At 40.5% G+C, this 20,503-nt stretch overlaps 1 protein-coding gene across 5 annotated transcripts in view; it reads right to left on the reverse strand.

Annotated features, from left to right (window-relative positions):
• Window positions 1–6,710: 6,710 nt before the first annotated feature.
• Window positions 6,711–20,503, reverse strand: part of LOC149273444 (proline-rich protein 12-like) — a 33,066-nt gene continuing 19,273 nt past the window's right edge. The window contains exons 4-17 of one of the 5 annotated variants that reach the window (XM_089506307.1): window positions 17,206–19,664; window positions 16,033–17,166; window positions 15,330–15,858; window positions 14,583–14,914; window positions 12,151–12,267; window positions 11,878–12,011; window positions 11,292–11,331; window positions 10,800–10,808; window positions 9,782–10,229; window positions 9,018–9,143; window positions 8,475–8,572; window positions 7,970–8,098; window positions 7,380–7,475; window positions 6,711–6,851 (exon numbers count right to left, since the gene is read on the reverse strand). In XM_089506307.1, coding sequence (XP_089362433.1) covers window positions 6,711–6,851; window positions 7,380–7,475; window positions 7,970–8,098; window positions 8,475–8,572; window positions 9,018–9,143; window positions 9,782–10,229; window positions 10,800–10,808; window positions 11,292–11,331; window positions 11,878–12,011; window positions 12,151–12,267; window positions 14,583–14,914; window positions 15,330–15,858; window positions 16,033–17,166; window positions 17,206–19,664 — 5,792 coding nt within the window. Of the gene's footprint in view, window positions 6,852–7,379; window positions 7,476–7,969; window positions 8,099–8,474; window positions 8,573–9,017; window positions 9,144–9,781; window positions 10,326–10,799; window positions 10,809–11,249; window positions 11,332–11,877; window positions 12,012–12,150; window positions 12,268–14,582; window positions 14,915–15,329; window positions 15,859–16,032; window positions 17,167–17,205; window positions 19,665–20,503 lie in introns of all 5 variants that reach the window. The other 4 variants (XM_089506308.1, XM_089506310.1, XM_089506309.1 and 1 more) reach the window with 4 other exon arrangements.

Genomic DNA, 20,503 nt, shown 5'->3' on the forward strand with positions numbered 1-20,503 from the left:
AAGACTTTCATTAGTCACGGGGTCCCAATGGGTTTTTAAGAAATTCTGTTCATTGCCACAAGATACCATAAAATAGACAAAGTGGTCAAAATAATAATAATAATAATAATGTGTAAAAATTATAATTGCTTTAAAATGGAAAATAATATTTTTAAGAAATATTTGTTTCTGCGTCTTAGAAACTGCTCCTATAGCGCCCCCTGCTGTCGGACATTTTTCTATAAAGTCCTCTATAAAGATGGCGTATGTAAATGTAGGAATTTATTACACACTGGATAATAATTAACAAGTCAAACGTAGAGGGGGGGGTATAGACAAGTCTTCTCATACACAATGATTTCACAGTTCACCGTGCAGCTCCCCCTCGGCTGTGTGTTTGATAAGAATAGCAAATATAACTTCTATAAGAATAATGTTGCAGGTAGTAATTATTAGGGGTTAATTTTTGTGTTAGGTAAGTGTTGAAAGGTATGAGAGTATGTTAAATACATCTAATTAACATGTAGGCACATTTAGCCTTTACGTCTATGTTGACACCTTAATGGGCCAATATACAAAAAAAACAAAACACACAAAGGTACGTGGGCTTTTGGGACGTGTAATCTTCTACTACCTGAAGGAGAGACCTCTGAGGTCTCAAAATCTTATATAACGTTACATCTTTTTCCGTGTTGGCCCAATAAAAGGGCCAACATGGCGTTGCCTACTTACCTTCCAACAGGGGCTGTAACCAGGCAGATAAGAACAATCCCACCCTTCTAGTCCACCCATTGATGTTGACGTCTACACCTCCTTCGCCTCTTTTCTCTCGTGATCTAGTGGGGGAGCGGCGATCCCTTTTCCTCTGCTCCCTGCCACCAGAAGAGATCAAGTGCCGCTGGAAATCTGCTTCCTTCTCCAGTAGATCACAGGGATCACAGCCCATGGCTTCTATGCATTCATCAATGGGGGAGGGGGTATTTAGAACTATAAGGCCCATCCCCCGTAGTTAATGTCGACCGATACACTTCCATTTTTTCTTATTTTCTTTCTTAGGTGGACAGGGGGTGACCTGCTTGGATACAACTTTATCTAATGAGAAAAAAAAGGAACGTGGCCAACTTAAGCGGATACTTGCCAAATGCCACAAAAAAAAATAAAAAAAAAAATAAAACACCAGAAAGAAAAGAAGCCAGAGAAAGCCAGATGCAAAGAAAAAGTGTTTTTTTTTTTCCTTTGTGTACACATTATACAATGTGAGTTGTACATATTGAGAGAAAAATGTCAGACACTAATTAACGATAAAAATATATAATAACATCCATACAGGAACACAAATTCAAATATTGTAACAATACCTTTGAGGCAAGAACAAGTTACACGCAGTACACAATGTAAAAAAGTTCTAGATTAGGACACATAAAAAGGTTGGGAGGGTCGAAGGGCAGAAGATGGGGGCTGTTAGGGTTTTAGTCGAGAAATACATTTGGTAACATGGACAGGGAAATCAATTTCCTGTTTTATTATCTGTTTTTATTATCCTTTTTTTTTGTCAACCAAGCTAACAAATTTTAAATAAAGAGAGCCCCCACTGAAGAATGTTTTGGGTGAAAACTTTATTTCATGAAGATTTGGCTAACTTTTTTTTTTCAATTATTTCACTTCTTTAAATACTTTTTACACCCATTTTTTTTAAACTACTTACAAAGTCAGTTCGAGATCAGTCTGTTTATTAAAGACCAAAAAGAAATAATGTGTTTGTTGTTTTCTTTTCGTCGTGATTTCTTCTTTTTTTCACGCCATCATGGGGAAAATTCAACCTTTTTTTTTTAACCCACGGCCAAAACTTTACACTATAATACAAATTTCAGAGCCACGGGCATTTCCGTTCAGAGTTTGGAACATAGATGTTGGCATTTTGCTGTGCTTCTCAATACTGACTAATTACAAAATAAAAAATAAAAAAAAAACAAGAAAAATTTAAAATTACACTAAACATTTGCCAGAACACCCCTCTCGGTGACAAATTTCCAACCCACTTTTATTTACAACACAGTAAAGAGATTAGTAACAGGTTTTGGGGAAGATTACTCAAAATTAAAAAAAAAATAAAAAAAATAAATAAAAAAAATTGCTAGTTTTGTTTCTACAAGCTGGGAGAAAAAACTCAGAAGCGTGACTATAATATTAATAATTCGGACTAGTTAACACATATTTCTCTACACAACAGATAAAAAAATATAGATCATTTGGTGCTGGCTATAATGGTTGATTTTCTTAGAATAGGCAATAAAAAAAAAAAAAATTCTGGCGTAGTAACAGGAATTAAGAAATAATTGGTCTGACATTAATATGTTATTTTTTTCTCTTGATATCTACACAAAATAGGATATTTGACATTCAACCCACAACTTTTGTTGTTTTTTTTATTTTGTTTGTTTTTTTGCCATAAAGCTTGAATTGGCGTCTCTCACGCATTGAACGTAATACGCATTCTCCTACAACACACAGCCCACTATTACAAGAGACACTGGACAGGCACATCATCACCAAGCATTCATTTGAACTATACATTTACTTATATATTTATTTTTTTTTTAAAGTCACATTCTACCCCGGATAGATGGGAGAACTAGAAACTTCTGGACTGCAGCTTTTTTCTTTTTTTTTTTTTTTTTTGTAAAAAGACAAATAACTGGCAAGCTTGCCCCGCTCTCAAATCTCCAACATTTCAACAAATTCAAAGGACCGCTTTTTATGACCATATAAGGTCACGAATAAGTTGGACACTTCTGTTGTAATATTCTATTGTAGAATTTAGGAGGTGGAAAGTTGTCTAAATTCATTTAGTGAGACCCCATCCTGCAAGCTGCAGTTTTATCTTGAACACGTTAGGAGAAAGAACAATTGACGTTAATGTGATATTTTGTGTCATTCTTTTCATCTCAAGTTTAAATCCCCTTTCCTTTTGAATATAAAAAAAAAAAAATCCAAAGGCTGCTTCTACTAGAATTTTTTGGGGGAATTTAATGTAAAAAAGGTAAATTGGTTTCAAGTAACTCTTGCCTTTACCCAATGCTTGCACACATATCATTTTCCATACTTGAGCTTCATCCATCTATTATCGTATGATTATTAAGACTTTTTAGCTCCTTGACTTCACTATACGTTATGAAGGTCCATCTCCAGTGAGCTTCTGCTGTAGCAAGGGCTTGGAGGTCCATGTATAATGTATGGTTAAATCGATGAGGCTTCTCCAAGGTCTCTCATCCATGATACAGGACCATCTCAGTCATTCTTGCTAAGCCCTTCATAGTAAATAGTGAAGAGAGAAGTAAAAAATGACGAGACATTCTCTGCCTCTTTAGTGAATAAACCCCTTTGTCTACCTGAAGGTCTTTAAACGTAAAACACAAGGAGCCAAAGTACAGCCTTTAAAGGAAACATATATAAAAATGTTGGAATTCCAGAACAATCGACTTAGAACCTGAGGTTTAAAAGAGCGAGGATTTGGAACACTCATTTACGAAGCTTAGGTGGGGGCGAAGCTGGTGGTACGATGTTTAACCATCAAAAAAACATTCCATTGGTTTGTTCTAGCCATAAAATTTGATTTATAAGGCATTATAATTATTAAATAGTCCAAGCCAGCTATGAACGACTTTATTGTAGGGAAAAGGAGTATTAGCTCCATGCGGTTGGAGACAAGCCGGTAAGAGAGACCTCAAGTCAAAAGACTAACGCGTCATATTTAATTGGTTGGAATATATTTCTGCCGATATCCACATTCTCTTCGAATAGTGAATGAATGTTCTGGAACCCTAAGAACGTTCTGATTAGAATGATCGTTGCGGTTCAGTTGACGTCTCACCAACCAATAAGCAAATCCACACTCAACTTTTTGAACATAACAAATCGCTGCAATTTTTTTTTTTTTTTTTTTAGTTTTTATCGATATTGTGTTGTGGGACTGAATGCAGGAATTTAAACAAAAGCCCTCATTTTATATCATATTAAAAAAACAAACACCTCCATATGTTGTTTAAATATAGCACCAAATTGAAATGAGAAAATAAAATCACAAAAATAATTAATTTTCTAAAAAAATTAAAATTGCCTAATTAAACTTGAAAATATGTGGCTTCAACCTAGTTCACCGAAACATCTGCTGCAATGGACGCTGGCAAGAGGGGAAAACAATACACAAACCTATTAGAAGACGAGAGAAATAGCGTGGCTTGTTATTTTTTAAACATTATTAGCTAAAAAAAAATTAAAAATCATCAAAACAGGGGAAATAAGAGAGAAAATGTTCTCAAGTAAGGTTTACTTTGTTTTTTTTCTGGTTTTCTCTGTCCTATTTTTTTTTTCTGAGCAAAATACTAATTCAAGTTCAGTTAAACTGAACGTTTCACACCTATTCAACATCGTCATCGTTACCAATTAGATATAGTCAAATACAATATTGTACATAGAGTTTTTTTTTCTTCCTATACAATATATACAGAATTAAAAAAAAAATTAATAAAAACACTCACAAAGTTCATCTCCCCCCCCCCGATAAATTCTTCCTTATAACACACTGGGAAAATATGATTTTAAGATTTCTCCTAAGAACAATAAAAAAAACAATAAAAAAAAATGGGGTACATTTACTACTTTTAACGTTTAAATAATGTTAGAATGATAACTTTAAAAAAATATCTAATTTTTTATTATTATTATTATTTTTTTTTTTAATTATTCTAATTTCAGCTTTAAAACCCATGATGAAATACAAGCGAAGGTATTTTTGACTCCGTAAAAGAAAAAAAATGAATATTTTCAACTTTCTGCGAGGATAAAGTCAGACAAGGATGAGATTTGAGTATAAACAGATGACGAGAGGGTGCGTATAACACATAGCAGCCCAGCGGCGAAACAGCACAAAGGCTAAGCAGCAGTGATATTGCCTTGCTTCCAACAGAAATGGGGTGAAATAACCCAAATCGCTCTGTTCCCCTGTCTCAATTCCAAACAGACGTTTCGAAATGACACGTATAACACTATATTTCCGTTACGGGACGTTAACAAAAATATTATAAAATAAAGAAGAACACTGATTACAGGAAACAGTCAGCGGGCTCGAAAACATTAAAAAAAAAAAAATAAAAACAAAAAATTGTCCTTGACGTTGGATTAACAAACCTTTATTATGCTGTTTGTTTGGCAACAGGCTATGCGATTTTTTTTTTTTCTCCAAAAAACATAGCTTCAATTAATAATAGCTTAAAATACAACACAGCATAACAACGGTACCTTATATCGACCATAAATGCACCTAATTCAAACCTATGGACATAATAGTTGAATTTATAGATTTACTGACCCTCTTTCCTTATACACAAAAAATAGGAATGCGAAAAAAAAAAAAAATTAATAAAAATAAAATAAAAATAAAGCCATATCATGGTATTAAAATACTACATTTTAGCTTGGCTTAGATCAAAGCCAAAAATTAGCATCTTGGTTGGAGAAGTAACATTTCGAGAAATTTTAAAGCCAAGAGGAAGAAAAAAAAAAATAAAAAAAATGTAAAAAAAATACTTTTCCTTCCAGGTTTAAATTTTTCTGGAAACAATTTTTTTTTTTTTTTTTTGTGGGAATAAATATTTACACGATTTAGAATATTTAAATGTGAAAATTTCAAAACAATTGAAAAAAAAAAATCCATGTTTCTCGGCTCCTCTAACCACAAGTAATGTTATTTTCTACATTTGAATGATAAAAACAATACTAATAATAATAATAGGTAGATGGATACAAGATGCACCCGGATTAAAATCACATGTTTGGTCTTCATGTCTTAAAATAAAAAAAAAATAATAAAAGATTTGGGGCAGAAGGAGTGCTTTCCAAACTGAGCTAGGTCTCTAACAGATATCGGATTGCTTTCTTAGAAGCAAAGCGTGGCCACTTACAAGCAATTAATATTCAAAGCAAAATGTATCTATATCCCAAATCTATGCAAGAAAAAAAAAAAAAAAAAAAAAGATTTGTTAATCCAAAATCTAAATGCCCACCTCCCCAACCAACAGGGGTCCTGGCTCTTCCACGCGCACAACACATACACACATGCTTCCCAATAAATAATGAGGGGCGAAATAAAAGGGGAAAAAGAAAAGTATGATGATTTTCACCCTGCTTGCTCCTGTCAGACTATGTCAGTCACTGGAAGCGGAATCTGATCAGAAGCCGGAAATTCTCCTTTACGGCACGACGGGATGACAAGAGGAACGGAGAAAGAAAAAAAAACCGAAAACAGCGTACAGTTAGCTAAAGCTCTTCCCAAGGCAGAGAAGGGCGAAGAAGAGAGGAAGAAGACAAGTCAAGAGAAAGAGAGAACCACATGGATTCAAAGTCTTAGTTTTGTTTGTTTTTTTTACCATCTGAAGACCTTGGAGAGACCTAACGTCAAGTACGGTTGGGTTGCAAGACTTACGTTATCCATTCCTCTTACGTTTCGCTCCCTGCCGTGGCCAACTGCCAAGGCTACAAAGTAAGTATAGAATGAAAGGCTTTGCGTTTTATGTCTTGCGTGCCTTGCTCGCTTTCTTCTTTCATCTCTGTTCAGTCTGTTGTGGTGTTTTTTTTTTTTGTTTGTTTTTTTTTTGTCGATGATGTATTTTTAGTTATTTGAATTTGATTCCTGTTGTCTCATCTCCTTGTGTCGGTTAACACAGAAAACGGTGTCACGCGCATTTGCTCTGCGCCTGCGTGAGAAGGTCAATGAAGGATTCGAAGAGTTTTTCAAGCCACGGTTGGTTCCTCATGCACTGCTGGACGACTTCTTCTTGGCCCAGGTCATCGTTCTGCTGCTCTATTGCGTTGGTCTGCGGAAGAACGAGAGATGGACAGCAGATAATGAGATATTAGTCGTCCGTGCCACCCAAAGAACAGGGAGGAAAGGCAGATCATGGCCAACAATAACATGATCAGTATTATTTTGTCACTGGAAAAGGATCATAGGGTGACCTGGTGGACCAATCTCTACCTGATTACTCCAGAAAAAGGAATGTATAGTCACACTACCAACATTACGTATGCATGGAATTATGTACAATCTTATGGAAAAAATGAGCAAAGTCTACCCATAAGAGACATCAAGGACATCAGCTCTATAATGTGCAGGAAGCAGAGGAAGAGAAGAAGTTTTATCTGCTAAACTATTCAACAATAATGAGAACATATAAAATAACATAGCCTTTTAGGTGATATGGGATTAAGAGGCAAATTGGGATTATGGCACCTCCAGAACACCTGATCGAGTTACACAAATAGTAGACAAATAAAAAGTCCTTAAAATTTCCCATGGTGACCTGACTTTGACCATTGCCACCAGAATTCCTGGTCTTGCTCACCTCTTGCTTGCAGCGTAAGAAGATGTGATACTTGTAGTGATGCAAGGAATGATACAGAACGTAAAAGGGGCATTTTTCAGAATCCACCTTAAATTCCTGAAAAGATAGAAAAGATACATGTGATTTATACGTGAAGACAGCGTGCTGGAAGCAGAGAGCGTATACAAGCAAGAACACAGATATACCGTGGAATAAAAAGGGCCCGTAACTTAGATTTTGCTCGAGAAACCAGTTTTCTTGCCCGTTCGCGGTTTAATACATAAGCATGAATTTGCTTGAAATGAGCAGCACAGGCATAGAATCCACCAAGAAAGAAGAACGAGAAGAGGCAACAGAAGAAGAGGAGGTGCGGAAAAGGAGACAGGGACATGGAAGTGGTCAGTGGAGACGGTATGGAGACACTGACAGAGAGCGTGATAGAGTGAATGAGAGTGTTAGAGAGAGTGAGTGTGTGAGACAGGATGAGTGAGAGAGCAATGAAAGCAAACATTGTCTTATATTCAGACCTTTTTTTCTTTCATTAAGATCTAAAGTTTGGGGGGGGTTGTCTTATAACCAGGTTCTTATAATCGAGCAAATTGGATTCATACCTGTGGTTTTGCTACATTCTTTTTTAACTTGTTGAGAGTTTTTCGGTTGTAGGGCTCGCCTCCAGGCTTCACTCTCACGGTAGAGTCTCCGGGGTCAGTGAAAAGCTGGGGAAACGTGTGGATTGCCTCCTAAGGAGGGAGAGAAATAAGATGAGCGAAGGGTCCCTCAGTATACGACAATGTATCACTTTGGTACAGTATCACTTTGAGTACAGTGCTTGCAATTTGGGATACACTCATTGGCGCCCTGGGAAGGGCTTCCTCGTCTGGTGTCAGGAGGCAACCAATCTAAATGTTCTTTATGTATAAAATCTCTCGGTCTCAGAACAAACCGGGAGACTCTGAGGGTCACAAAACTTATCCCAGCCCAGCCTGCCTTAATAATAGTGCTACTTTGTCTATTACGATATTGTTTTAATAATCGCGCCCAGTTAAAGGAGAAAATGGGTCACCAAATCGTACAGGGTTTCCATAACAGGAAAAATGGCCGATAAGAGGTTCCCACCTGTACCGTTGAATTTAGAGACACTTTTTTGAGCACTTTCTTCTTGTGTTCGTTTACAATGCTGTCGATTTTTCTCATGGGTGGAAGGTAAAGCTCGTCTGAATGTGGGAAGAAAAAAGGGACAACATGAGTTATTGTTGCTGCTGTCCTTGGAAGTGTGCAAAAGGTCGAGAGTTCTGGTGTTTTATATGTGAAAGTTTTCACACTCTGGACACGGAACGAGTGAAAGAATTTAGTTGTCTGCACAGTTTCTTAAATCCCTAGAGTCTCAAAAAATTCTAAAGACTTTAGATAACCAGAGAATTGGCACAAGCCCCCCATTAACAACGAGAGCTTTCATACTGTACCAGTCAAGAGAAATGGGCTTTCAATGGTTGTCTCATCCCCTTGGATGAGACAACCATTGAAACTATGTGGGATATCACTCTTAATCCATTGTTATCCATCACAAAGTGAGATTAAAGGTGGTGATTGTATGTTTGTATGTTTGTATGAAGCCCATTTGGGATCTGCTGTCCCCCCTATGGCCCATTAGTTACATACCGCTGGTGTCCTCCAAGGCTTGTATCATGTCTGGGTCTAGAGCTGTGCTAACCAGCATCTCTATGTAACTCCGGAACATTTCTTTCATGGCTCTCGTGTTCAACACTCGTCCCACAGGAATGCGTTCTAGAAAGAGATGGATATGTTAAGGGTCTAAAGCTACATAAAAACGTTAACATATACACAACAGTCAAGCACATAAGGTCTTAAGGCAGGCCTAACTGTTAGGTTTAACAAGGCAGCCATTAGTTCCACCAAGCTGCAGGTGACAATAGTTGAAGGCCTCTCTGCCAAATCTAAAAGTTTAAGGATGGACCAAAGCCGTACGTTGTCTATACCGAGAAGAGGAAAAGGCGACGGCAAAGGAGAAGTATGGATATAGACATTTAAGCTTTTGGTAACCTTGCCTTCTCTTTCCCCTCCTCAAAAAAAAAGGGAGATGTAGTTGAGACCTCCATAAAGATGGGGAGTGAAATGGAGAATCGGGCTCTTCAGTTCGCTTTTATGGTAGATACATGGGAAGTTCCGGGGATTAATATTTTAACCTTTACACGTGTCCATAGAGAATACTGGTCGGTGACCAAAGGTTGAGGGAATCATCTCTCACCACATTAGGTGAAGAAGCTGAACATAGTATCATACAGGAATGCTTGTTCAAAGAAATGTATACACCCAAATGCAGAATACCTTATTTTATGCCAGGTTCCTTCACATTGATTATTAAATCACCTTCAACGAGGCGTGTGAAGAAGTGTCTTCCTTACCTTCTTCGCTCTGCTGGTCGGGAGAGGAGTCTGAATCCGAAGATGATGCCACCTCCTTCAGCCACTTTTTCCTCTTTTTGGGTGGTGGCTCGGCTTTCGCTTTCGCCTGTTTCTGTTTGGGTTTCAGTGCAACTTTTGGCTGCCCTTCCATCTTCTCTACTTTTTCCACCTTGACGTGTCTTTCCGTCTTCTCCGCTCTTGGCGGTTTTTCTCTTTCGCTCTTGTCTAGCTTATCGTTCTTGGCCACTTTTTCAACCTTTGGTGTCTTCTCTAACTTGGCTATTTTTTCAGGTCTTTCAGACTTCTCCATTTTCGAAGGCCTTTCTGCCCTGCTTGTTTTTGATGATCTTTCTGTCCTAGAATGTTTCTCGGTTTTCTCCACCTTGCTCGACTTCTCTGTTTTTTCTAGCCTGGCTACCCTTTCTGTTTTCTCCGGCTTGGGTGGTTTCTCTGGTCGGTCTGCTTTGGGAGGTTTGTCCGATCGGTCTACCTTTGAGGTTTTGTCTACTCGATCCGTCTTAGACTGTTTTTCTACCTTATCAGTCTTACTTCCCTTCTCTCGAAGTTCTGCTTTCTCGAGTCTTTTTACAGCCTCTGACTCTATTTTGTCTTGTTTTTTCGTTACTTCTACGTGCTCCTGTCTCTTGAGTGGCTCTTGCTTTTCCGAGGTTTCTACAGATTCCTCTTTCTCTTGAGTGTCCATCTCCTCATCATGTTCGGGGTTTTCCACCGTGGGTGATGACTTTTCAATATTCTCTGATTTTTGTGTCTTCCTGACCCCTTCTATCTTCTCCGGCTTCACCAAAGCTTCCATCTTCTCTCGTCTTCCAACAGATGAAACCTTTTCTGATTTCGCAGCCGGTTCTGGTTTCACCTTTTCGGCGGGTGAATCCATCTCAGGTTTTATCAAAGGTTCTACCTTTTCCTGCTTTCCAGCAGGTGTATTCTTTTCATGTTTAACAACCGTCTCCACCTTTGGCGATGTTATTGTCGGTTCGCTTTTCTCCGACACGAGCACCGGCTCTACCTTTTCTGGTTTTGGAGCTGGTTCCTTAGTCTCCATCTTGTCCAAAGGCTCAGCCTTTTCTGGTTTTACTTGTTTTCCATTTTTTTCTTTCTTCTGGACAGCTTCGGAATTCTCTGTCCTCGGAACCGGCTCTTCTTTTTCATTTCTCCGCAACATCTCTGACTTTTCTACCTTGGCAGTTGGCTCTGCTCTTTCTACCTTTGTAACCGGCTCGACTTTTTCAGTTTCTTCCGGGGGTCCTTCCTTTAATAGATTTGTTACAGGTCTTTGTTCTTCTTGGATCTCCTCTGCATTTTGTGTTTCTGTTTTGGGAAGAGTTTCCGTTTTCTCAAACATCTCCTCATCTTCAGCCCTGTCGGGTTGTTCAGCTTTTTCCACCTTTTCCATCTTTTCTACCGCGTCATTTCTTTCAGGTCGTCCCGAGTTGTCTATCCTCATAGCCCGTTCCAGCTTCTCACATTTCTCTGGTTTAGACAATATCACAGGGCTTTTACTTCCCGGTGCTTTTGTCTGACTTTGCCTCCTGTTCAAAATACAAGTAACTTGTTACATATTCATATAATTTTGAATAATACAATTATATGTATAAAAAAATATTTTTTTTGACAATTTATACACTTGAACTGAATACATAGTTCAAGTGTATAAATTGTCAAATTTAATATTTTTATTTTTTTTGCTCGGCGCATTTTGTGGCACGAGAGAATAATTGATTTGTATGAAGTGTAGACAAAAGAAAGCAACATATTTTTTTTTTTTATACCAAAACTAAACACCTACGCAATTGCAAAATAACTTTAAAAAAAATATTCCAATTTCAATTATTTTGCCACTCACAATACTCAGCCACAAGGGGGCAGAATTGCTACATAGAGTTTAATTGCACCATTTTTAATGCATTGGAGACGCTCAAGGCGGGTTTGCTTACAAAGTAAGCAAACCAGATTTCATGAAATTTATATTTTAACCCTTTTTTAATTTTAAACTTGTGTATTGCAGAGATTTAAAACAGAGGACTGTGCAGCCAATGGAAGAAATTTTGGACAAACATTTTAATTCCCATTATTACCTCATAGTCTGGAGGGGGCGATGCCACGGCTTCTTAGAACAAACCCGCACGTAATCCTTTTTGTTTATATTCTCAAGGAATTTCACGTAGAGCCGCTGGTACCTATTCTTGGCATCACCGAAATATCCCAAATACTAAACGAAAGCACAGGCCGGGAGAAAAAAAATAGGAAAACCTGTTAACGACTGAACTTTTTAGTAGAACAGTTTGAAATATTATTAAGCAGATTCCACAAATGTTTTTACTTGACCAGAAGCAAGCACGGCCACTTACGTTGCTGGTGGCACAGAATTGACGCTGTCCGTCTTTCATCTCCGGTGTAAATTTTTGTAGCAAAGCCTTTTGCACCCTCCAGATGGGAGGTGGTTCGCGTCCGGTGTGCAGGGCAAGCTGGGAAAAAAAAATGTGAAAAATAATTTATGGATATACGACTAATGGGTGTCCATGATCAGTCCCCTCCTTCGCAGCGAAGTATAATGGAAGTAAAAGGATAAATGTATATTATATCCAGACACTCCGGTCTTAATTAGAACACCGTGCAGTATCCTTTTCCCATTAACTACTTACAACAGTAGCTGTAATTATCTGTAAGAATAAGGGACTAGATTAGCATTCCGTCACTGTTCGGTAGATACTCATTGACAAAGACAGAGATTCTATAGCATAAGATACATATGGAGCTTTTACCGCATCCAACCCCCTCACAGGATATGTAACAAGTGTCAACTTGTCTGTCGTCGTCTGCCACATGCATACATGCATGCATCTCATATCTTTTAACACATATGCTTGGTTCCCTGCAGGTGTAGCTCTAGAGGGGTTTTTCCTGTTAAAGGTGTCAGAATCACACAACCAGTTCTTAATATAAAAATAACGTAGCTGCCCTGTTATCTAGGGGTTAAAGTGAACGTAACTGTCTAAACATCCTCCTAGCCTGCTACATGGAAGCTCTAAATCAGGGGAAACATGGACAGCATCCCCTTAATAGTTTGTACAGTGAGTTTAAAAGTTTTAAGAAGAAAAAGTATATATTAACCATGCAGGTTAAATGATGTAAAAAGATATAATTATTAATTATCTCACTTCATCTTAAAATAATTCCTCTTGATCTATACACTTGCTTTAATTTCTACAAGGATAACGTACAGGACAATTCTGCTGTATGTATAATTATATATGTATAGTATATATATATATATATATACTAATTTAAACATATTTAATGCTGTGCTTATATGTGACATGAAAGTAATTATTTATATACCTTTAGAAAAATGATTTGTATTATTTCACCCCATATCAAAGGTCAGCTTCAAGTGAAATGGTAGGGATAGCTTTACAACAGGCCTGGAATAAACATGCTGATCCTTAGAACAGTAAGTTAAGTAGGCTGCTCTCATGTTATACAAAGAAGGTGGGTTACCAAGACTTCCTTTGCGAAATCTAGGTCTAATCTCATAGATGTTAGGATTTAAAGGCATTAAATACCCAGATTCCACCCTTCTAGCCCCGGTGGCCCTCTTTTCCCGCATTTGAGAATGTTCGGTGTCTTGCACAGTGTTTAACATTCTCAGTTCTTATCCCCAAAACAAAAGCGAACCAACTCTGGCCACTTGAAATGTTGGGACATTAAGCTCCCATTAAGCTCTTCAAATATTAGAAAAAGGCTGAGGAACATGAAACCAACAAAAGATGAACGGCCGCAGTTAGACGACAATGGGGCAGTGCGGCCAATTTCAATTATGGATGTGAACTAACGCCAATGGAGCAGTAACAGTGTGTTCTAGGTGCCTCTTGTGTCCATCCTTCACGCAGAAGCAGTAGAACTTAACAGCGAGGGGATTTAAACATGCATGGGATAGGTATAAGGGTATCCTGCGAATAAGACGAGACCAATGACTGATTAAGGTTTGAGTCTTTACAGCAGGTAAAAACGGGCAGACTAGACGGGGCCGAATGGGGCCGATCTGTCAGGAGATTCTATGTTTCTAGAACCGCTGGGAACTTCTGCACAACCCCTGGCGTATTTTATTAAATTACTGGTGGAAAAAAAAAAGAAAAACAGCAAACGTGTTATGTGTTTATTGTCCCGTAATCCATAACCCTCTCTAAAAGAAATGGTTAATGCTTTTGTTATTCGCTACTTTTTTGAAACCTACCTGGTCATTTTCGTAGAACTTCTTGTTTAATAAACTCAGCCCCTTTCCAGACACACAAGCACCCCAGGCACTTTTAAACCTTTAAATGCCAGACACGTGTGTGCATTATTTTGGGGGGTGATGTTTTACTTTCATCCAACGTCTTTGTGGTACTTAAGGTGGTACTTAAGGTGTCTAAAAGCGCATGCAAAACTGCTCTGTCGGTTCGTCGCTGTGCGTGTAAATGAAGCCCCCGCCACGTTTGTCATCATGCAAGCTGTCTGTATGGCAATGGAATTGTGACAGTGGAAAAATGCAAAGAAAGCAGAGAAAGCAAAAGAAAGCAAAAGAACATGCGCACACTCAGATAAATAAAAAAAAAAGCAAAACTCATTTCAATAGAATACAAATCTCATTTATTACTTCCAACTTTCATACCAGGATTCCTGTACCAGTCACAGTCACGTATCGTGTTTTAAGCAGTTGCGAAACCCATGGTCCTTTGCTTAAAATATCTAAGAACGTCTCTTTGAAACCCAACGAGAACCTGCTTGAAATGTGCTATACCTTTAAAGCCTGAATATCCTCCACTCGGATAACAAACTCATCCCTCTCACGGAAGATTCCTTCTCCATCGCTCTCCACATCCTCTTCATCGGTCTCTCCACAGATGGCGGCCGTCTCCTGCTTCTTGGCGAGGTGGAGCGGCCTGGAATCTTCAGGCTCCTCCTGCTCCGGGGACGACTGGACGAGTTGTTCCTCTGGTGGTGGCAGTGGCGGTGGAGGTGGGGCTGGAGCCTCTTGTGGAGATGGTGGTGAGACTGGGACAGGCGGCTCTGGCTGCGATGTAGGTTCTGGCGTTAACGGACTGGCTACTTTTTCTTCTACCACCGTGGGAACTTAAGAGAAAACGAAGAATTAATATTTTGGCCCCCGGGGAAACCAAACCTAGCTTTGTATCATTCCCGCTCAACCTTCTAATAGAGCGTAAGCTCAAAGATAAAGACCCTCTTCTCCTTCTTAAGAGTTTATCCTGCAAAATTGTTGACTACGTGGTGACTAAATTTCAAGCCAGACAAACATTATGAGCCAACCCAATATTTTTTTTTAGAATCCAGGCATGTGTACACCAATGGACCAGTTAGGTCCCATGAAACTCAAACATGGCCTGGGATTTGTCAGGCTCTGAATGCCCCAGTATTAAAGAAACAATTCGTATTGTAATGGTGCCCCCCTTGCAAATGCAGTAAACTGTCCCTTCAAGGCTAGTATATATCCAAGGACTATAAAGCCAAATATCAAGAATGTGCTGACCTGTTGGGTTCTCTGCTTCTTTGCGGTCCGTAGGGTCATACAGAGCAGAGATAGCCGAGGTGATGCTCTTTTGCAGATCTTGGTTTTTGCCGACAGAATCCTCCTCGTCCGAAGAAAAAGAAGGAAGGGTCTCCAGGTTCCGCTTAAGTTCATCATCCAACCGTTTGCACGGACTGGTGCAGCTCATCACCAGGCTGTCACTTTCTGTAGAGTCCAGTGGCCCAGAAAGCATTTGAGAAGCCATACCATAGGAAGGTTGAGAGGTCTGCTGTGCCGATGGTGGCCGGTTCTTTGAGGGGCTGGTGTTGGCGGTGGGAAGCTGCTGCCTTTTGCCCGATTTGAGGAAATCCAAAAAGGAAGCCATGAAGCCAGATTTAATTTCTGGTTGCTTTTCTTCTACCTCCTTGATCTTTTGTTTGATCTTCTCTCGTGTCTGGCTGTTGTCCAATGTGTTTTCCTGGGGAGGAGGGAGCATCTCAGTTTGATCCATCTGCAAAGTATCATTTCCTTTTGGCACCTGCAGCTTGATCTGACAGAAGAGATAGGAAATACATACAATGAGAGGGCACATCCATGGCACACAAAACATATCTATATGATTGATACGCAGAAAGAAAACCCAATTTTTATCAGAAGTTCTAAGGATTAGAATTTACTACATTTAATTTTAAAACATTATACGTTTTGATTATGCGTGATATACCTTTAGTGGTTTCAGGGGCTCCATCATCAAGCTTTCCCGTCCTTCATCTGGAATTCTCCTGCCTCTCCCTCTTCCTCGCCCACGAGGCTTTCTGATAGCATCATGTGCCATCATGTGGGGTTCGACAAGTGGTCTGATCCTTGGCCTACCCCTAGGCCTCGGAGGGCCTTCCCTTTTGGGCTTAGTAGGTTTCCTTCCTCTTCTCTTTGGGCCATCCATGCTGGGTGGGCAGAAATCTATATCCCCCATTGGGCTTATGTTGGGTCTTGTACGACAGCTGGAAATGAGATCGGGAAGAAGATCAGGCAGTCTGCGACTATTTAATCTGATATCTGCAGGGACGTCTTCCTTGTCTTCATCATCTTCAAACTCGTATTCCTGGGCATAGTTTTTCTTAGGAGGCTGAAAAGAGGGTTCTCTCTTCTTTAGCAGGTGGAACGATGATGTCTTGAGAAGTTTCTTGGGTTTAGAAGAGCAGAAGATGGGTGACGTTAAGCCGGGCTTAACATCCGATGACTGCTGACCATGACCAGACTGGATGAGGCCCAACTGCTCTGTATTAACGGTAGATGGCAACTCATGCTTCACAGATACAGAATCAAGACCCAAGTGAACACTCTGCTGATTGTCATTAGTGTCATTGGTGCAGTAACCAGAGTAGCTTTGGTTAGTTTGCATCATTTCATAACTATTTTTCATTGCTTCGTTCCTGTCCATGCTCTGAGAACCATCATCACCACAGCTTGACTTGGGAAACTCATCATTTCCACAAGGAGGTGGACAGAACATATCCTCCATTCCAGGGAAAAAGCTCCTCTCCTCGTCTTGCAGCAGAGAATCGGGAAAGCAGATGGAGGTCAAAGGAACAAAGCGCTGTTTTGAGCCTTGAGGACTGGGGCTATCAAACTGGTCCTTGGGCTCCATTTGAGCTTGGGGGACCTGCTGGGATGACTCTGCGTCCAAGCGCAAGGCCTCTCCTGCATCATTCATAAGGTGTTGTTGGGACTGTACGGACCCACTCTGGCTCAGATGCGACTCTAAGCTCATATCGGGCTCTAGGAAGTCCTGGATTTCTTGCGGCCGTGATAAAGCTTGCATGCCGTCGTTTTGTGGAAGTACCTCCATGCCTTCTGACTGAAGGGCAGCTTGCATTCTCTCGGGCTGCATCTCTGCTTGCATACGATCTGACTGCATTTGTGCCTGGAGTTGTGGAGAATGCTGGTCTCCTTGCATCTGGTGGGAATCCATCAATTGTGCCTCTATTGATTGAGATCGAGAATGTACATCCATTGACTGTGAGCGGACATGCGCTTGCATTTGCTGCGACTGCAAATGGGCTTCCAAAGCCTGAGACTGCAGTTGCATCTGTAGCTGCGGAGACTGTGCTTCAGCTTGGATCCTCTGTGGCTCCATCATATGAACATCCATGGGCGTCTGAACTTTTCTCTGGTGTGCCTGAAGCTGACTTTGTGTATGGGTGAGAACAGATTGCAGCAGCTGTGATTGCTGGGTTGTGGGCTGGTGGGTAAGTGAAAGTGGCAGATCGGGAGAGGTGTCCATCATCATTGGAGTGCCTTGCTGGCTTTGAAGCATATTGTGGGCATCCATTGACTGGCTCTCGGCCACCATCCTATGAGCTTGTGATGCATGCTCAGGGGTCTTTTGTAGATACGAATGAGCTGAGTTTAAGTCTTTATTTGAGTTGTCCATATGGGGTAGATGGTCTACTGACTTTTTGATGTCCTGAGCAAAGGAATCCATCGGACCTCCTTGATGACTATAATGGACAACAGATGTCCCCAAGGCCTCAGGAGTTGACCTTGTGTTACCATATTCCTTGTGGCGATCATTTTTTTTCTTGTCCTTTAAGCTCTGCAGAGACATCTCCAACCCTTGGTTGTCTAAATTTGAATTAGTTCGTATGACACTTTGAAGATGATACCTCTCCTCTGTTTTGCTCATCTCATAGACCATATTTTTACTGGATCTTTCCTCACACTCTAGGCTTTCAGAGGACACTCGTGGAGGACTTTCAGACTGTAGCAGGTGCTGAATCAGAAAGTCTTCATCATCCGTTCTTTCGCTGGAAAGAAGGTCAGAGTCTTGTTTTGGTTTGCTGTAAGAGGATGTTCTTTCTAAGCTCGACTGTGAGTTTTGGTAGCTTTGTGAATGAGAGGGCTGCATGAAAGACGGTGAAAGCACAGATGTCAAATACTTCTGAGATTGCCCTGGGGAAGCTACACTCTGAGATCGACTTGATGAGGGAGATTGCAGTGGTCGAATTATCTGAGAAGGGCTGGAATCAGCTAAACTTTGGCCGTGGCTGACCGAAGGATAACCAATGGACTGACCATGGCTGGACATTGCAGGGGAATGGCCTGTACTGTAGCTGAGGGAAGGGCTTGCAGTGGGTAAACCTTGCGAATGTGCAGGAACATAACTCGGAGTCTGACTAACAGACACGTGAGACTCTGATTGGACATTGTAGTTTGGAATCTGACCCACCGATGATAACCCTTGTAATTGCTCTGGAGAGTATGTCTGATTCTGGCTTACACAGGTCTGCAAACCTTGCGACTGGCTCGATGAATAGCTCTGAGATTTACTTCCGCTTGTCAGATCTTGGGCTTGGCTGGATGTGAAGCCTTGTGATTGAGTAGAGAGGTTCTGAGACTGAGTTACGGCATAATTTTGTGACTGGGACATAGAAAGGAGATTTTGGGGTTGCCCAGGAGAGTAGGCCTGCGACTGGCTGGCAATAACCGAGCTAGGCTTTGGAGTGGATGAAGAGTAGTTGTGGGACTGTCCGGTGGTAGCAATGCTTTGGCACTTTGGAGTGGCTGTAGATCTCTGAGTCTGCCGAGAAGCAGAGTAACTTTTGGACTTGTTGGATGATGAAGATGTGGAGTAACCAGGCGACTGAATTATTGGCCTGTAGCTCTGAGACTGCTCTTGGCGCGCTTGGGAGCTTTTCTGTTGAGAACCCTCACTGCTGACGGGAGACTGATCCCCCAAAGGGCTGCAAGACAAAGAGGAGCGATGTTGCATCTGTTGGTAGCTACCTCCACAACTGAGATAATGCTGCAGAGAGTGTGCTGCAGCTGCAGCCGAGGGAAGCTGAGACTGGGCGCTAGAGGGCCGCTGGTAGTGCTTAATGACGCTATCTTGTCGGGGCATGGCCCTCTCAATTGAGGAGGCAGGAGAGCTTGAGAATACAGACGCATTGTACAGCTGGGATGTTTGTTCTGAGGGACCCAAGGAAGAGGAGAGAAGGTTGAACTGGGAGGGTAGATGACGCGAGGCCGACTCTTGAGCGCTTCGATAAGCTGAGCTCTGTGATGGTAGTCCGGTGCCTAAAACAGTACTACCGAGACGATCGAAACTCAATGAAGTTGGGACTGAAGACTGGGATGACTTTATGTGTAGGAGAGGATCGTGAGGAGACAGGAGTCCATTTGAAGTGGGACTGAAGGTGGCATCTTGAAGTGTCAAGGAAGAGGTCACAGGAAAGCTTCTGCTACTAAAAGACGCTGGGTGTTGATAAGCCGACAGGGCGGATGATGATGGAAAGGTACCAGATCCAGGGATGGCGCCAGAGATAAATAGCTCTGCCGGGGCAGGGGTGTGCATGGCTGAAAAAAATAAGAAAGAACATAAAGTCTAGTGAGAAATTCTATACAATCAGAAATACTTGCGTAAGTTGGTGTTGAGGTAGACATGAGGTCAGTCTTAGAACTTGGAATGTAGGTGGACGCCGACAACAGCATGGTATTTAGAATGCTACGGAAATATTTAACATCTAGCTTAATGCAGAGTTCCGTCTCATCTCTCTGCTCCTAATTAGTTTATTCAACAACAGCAGATGCAACTGCCGAGGCTCATACTGAATAACCAATATTTATGGACATTCCTAGCAGCCATTAAATGGCAAATGGTCTCAAAAGGATGGGAAAAATGTTCTCGGCTGTATGTCAGTTGTATTAATGGTGGGGGGGAATAAACCGAATTCACCCATACACCATCAGAAAATTGATCCCATTTAATTCTGATGTCATCCTGCTTGATTAAACTAGAACATTTCCCAAATGGCACACCGGACTCTTGCCTGTGATTGGCTGAACACTATTTTTGTCTATTTTGAAAATTACTTATTTTTATGGGGTCCTGGCCATATCAGCACATATATAAATTGATATTATGGCTTGTCTTGGTGACATATACAATGTAAGATGTAGAAGGTGGACGCCGTCCTTAGGAGTCCAAGTGTCAGCATTATAATGAACGATTCCTATGGTGGCTTAGGGTAATGGGAGCAGCCTTAATGCACTGAAATGCACCACATTTAAAATAAAATACAGTACAACAATGTTAGATTTACCCTATAATACAATAATACACTTAAAACCAGGAATTTTGATCCATACATTGTATAACATATAATTATTGATTTATATATCAATGCCTACAGCAT

Source organism: Sceloporus occidentalis, unplaced genomic scaffold (assembly GCF_023333645.1).
Source record: "Sceloporus occidentalis isolate IW3139 unplaced genomic scaffold, rSceOcc1.0.p SCAF_375, whole genome shotgun sequence".
In the NCBI taxonomy this organism is placed as follows: domain Eukaryota; kingdom Metazoa; phylum Chordata; class Lepidosauria; order Squamata; family Phrynosomatidae; genus Sceloporus; species Sceloporus occidentalis.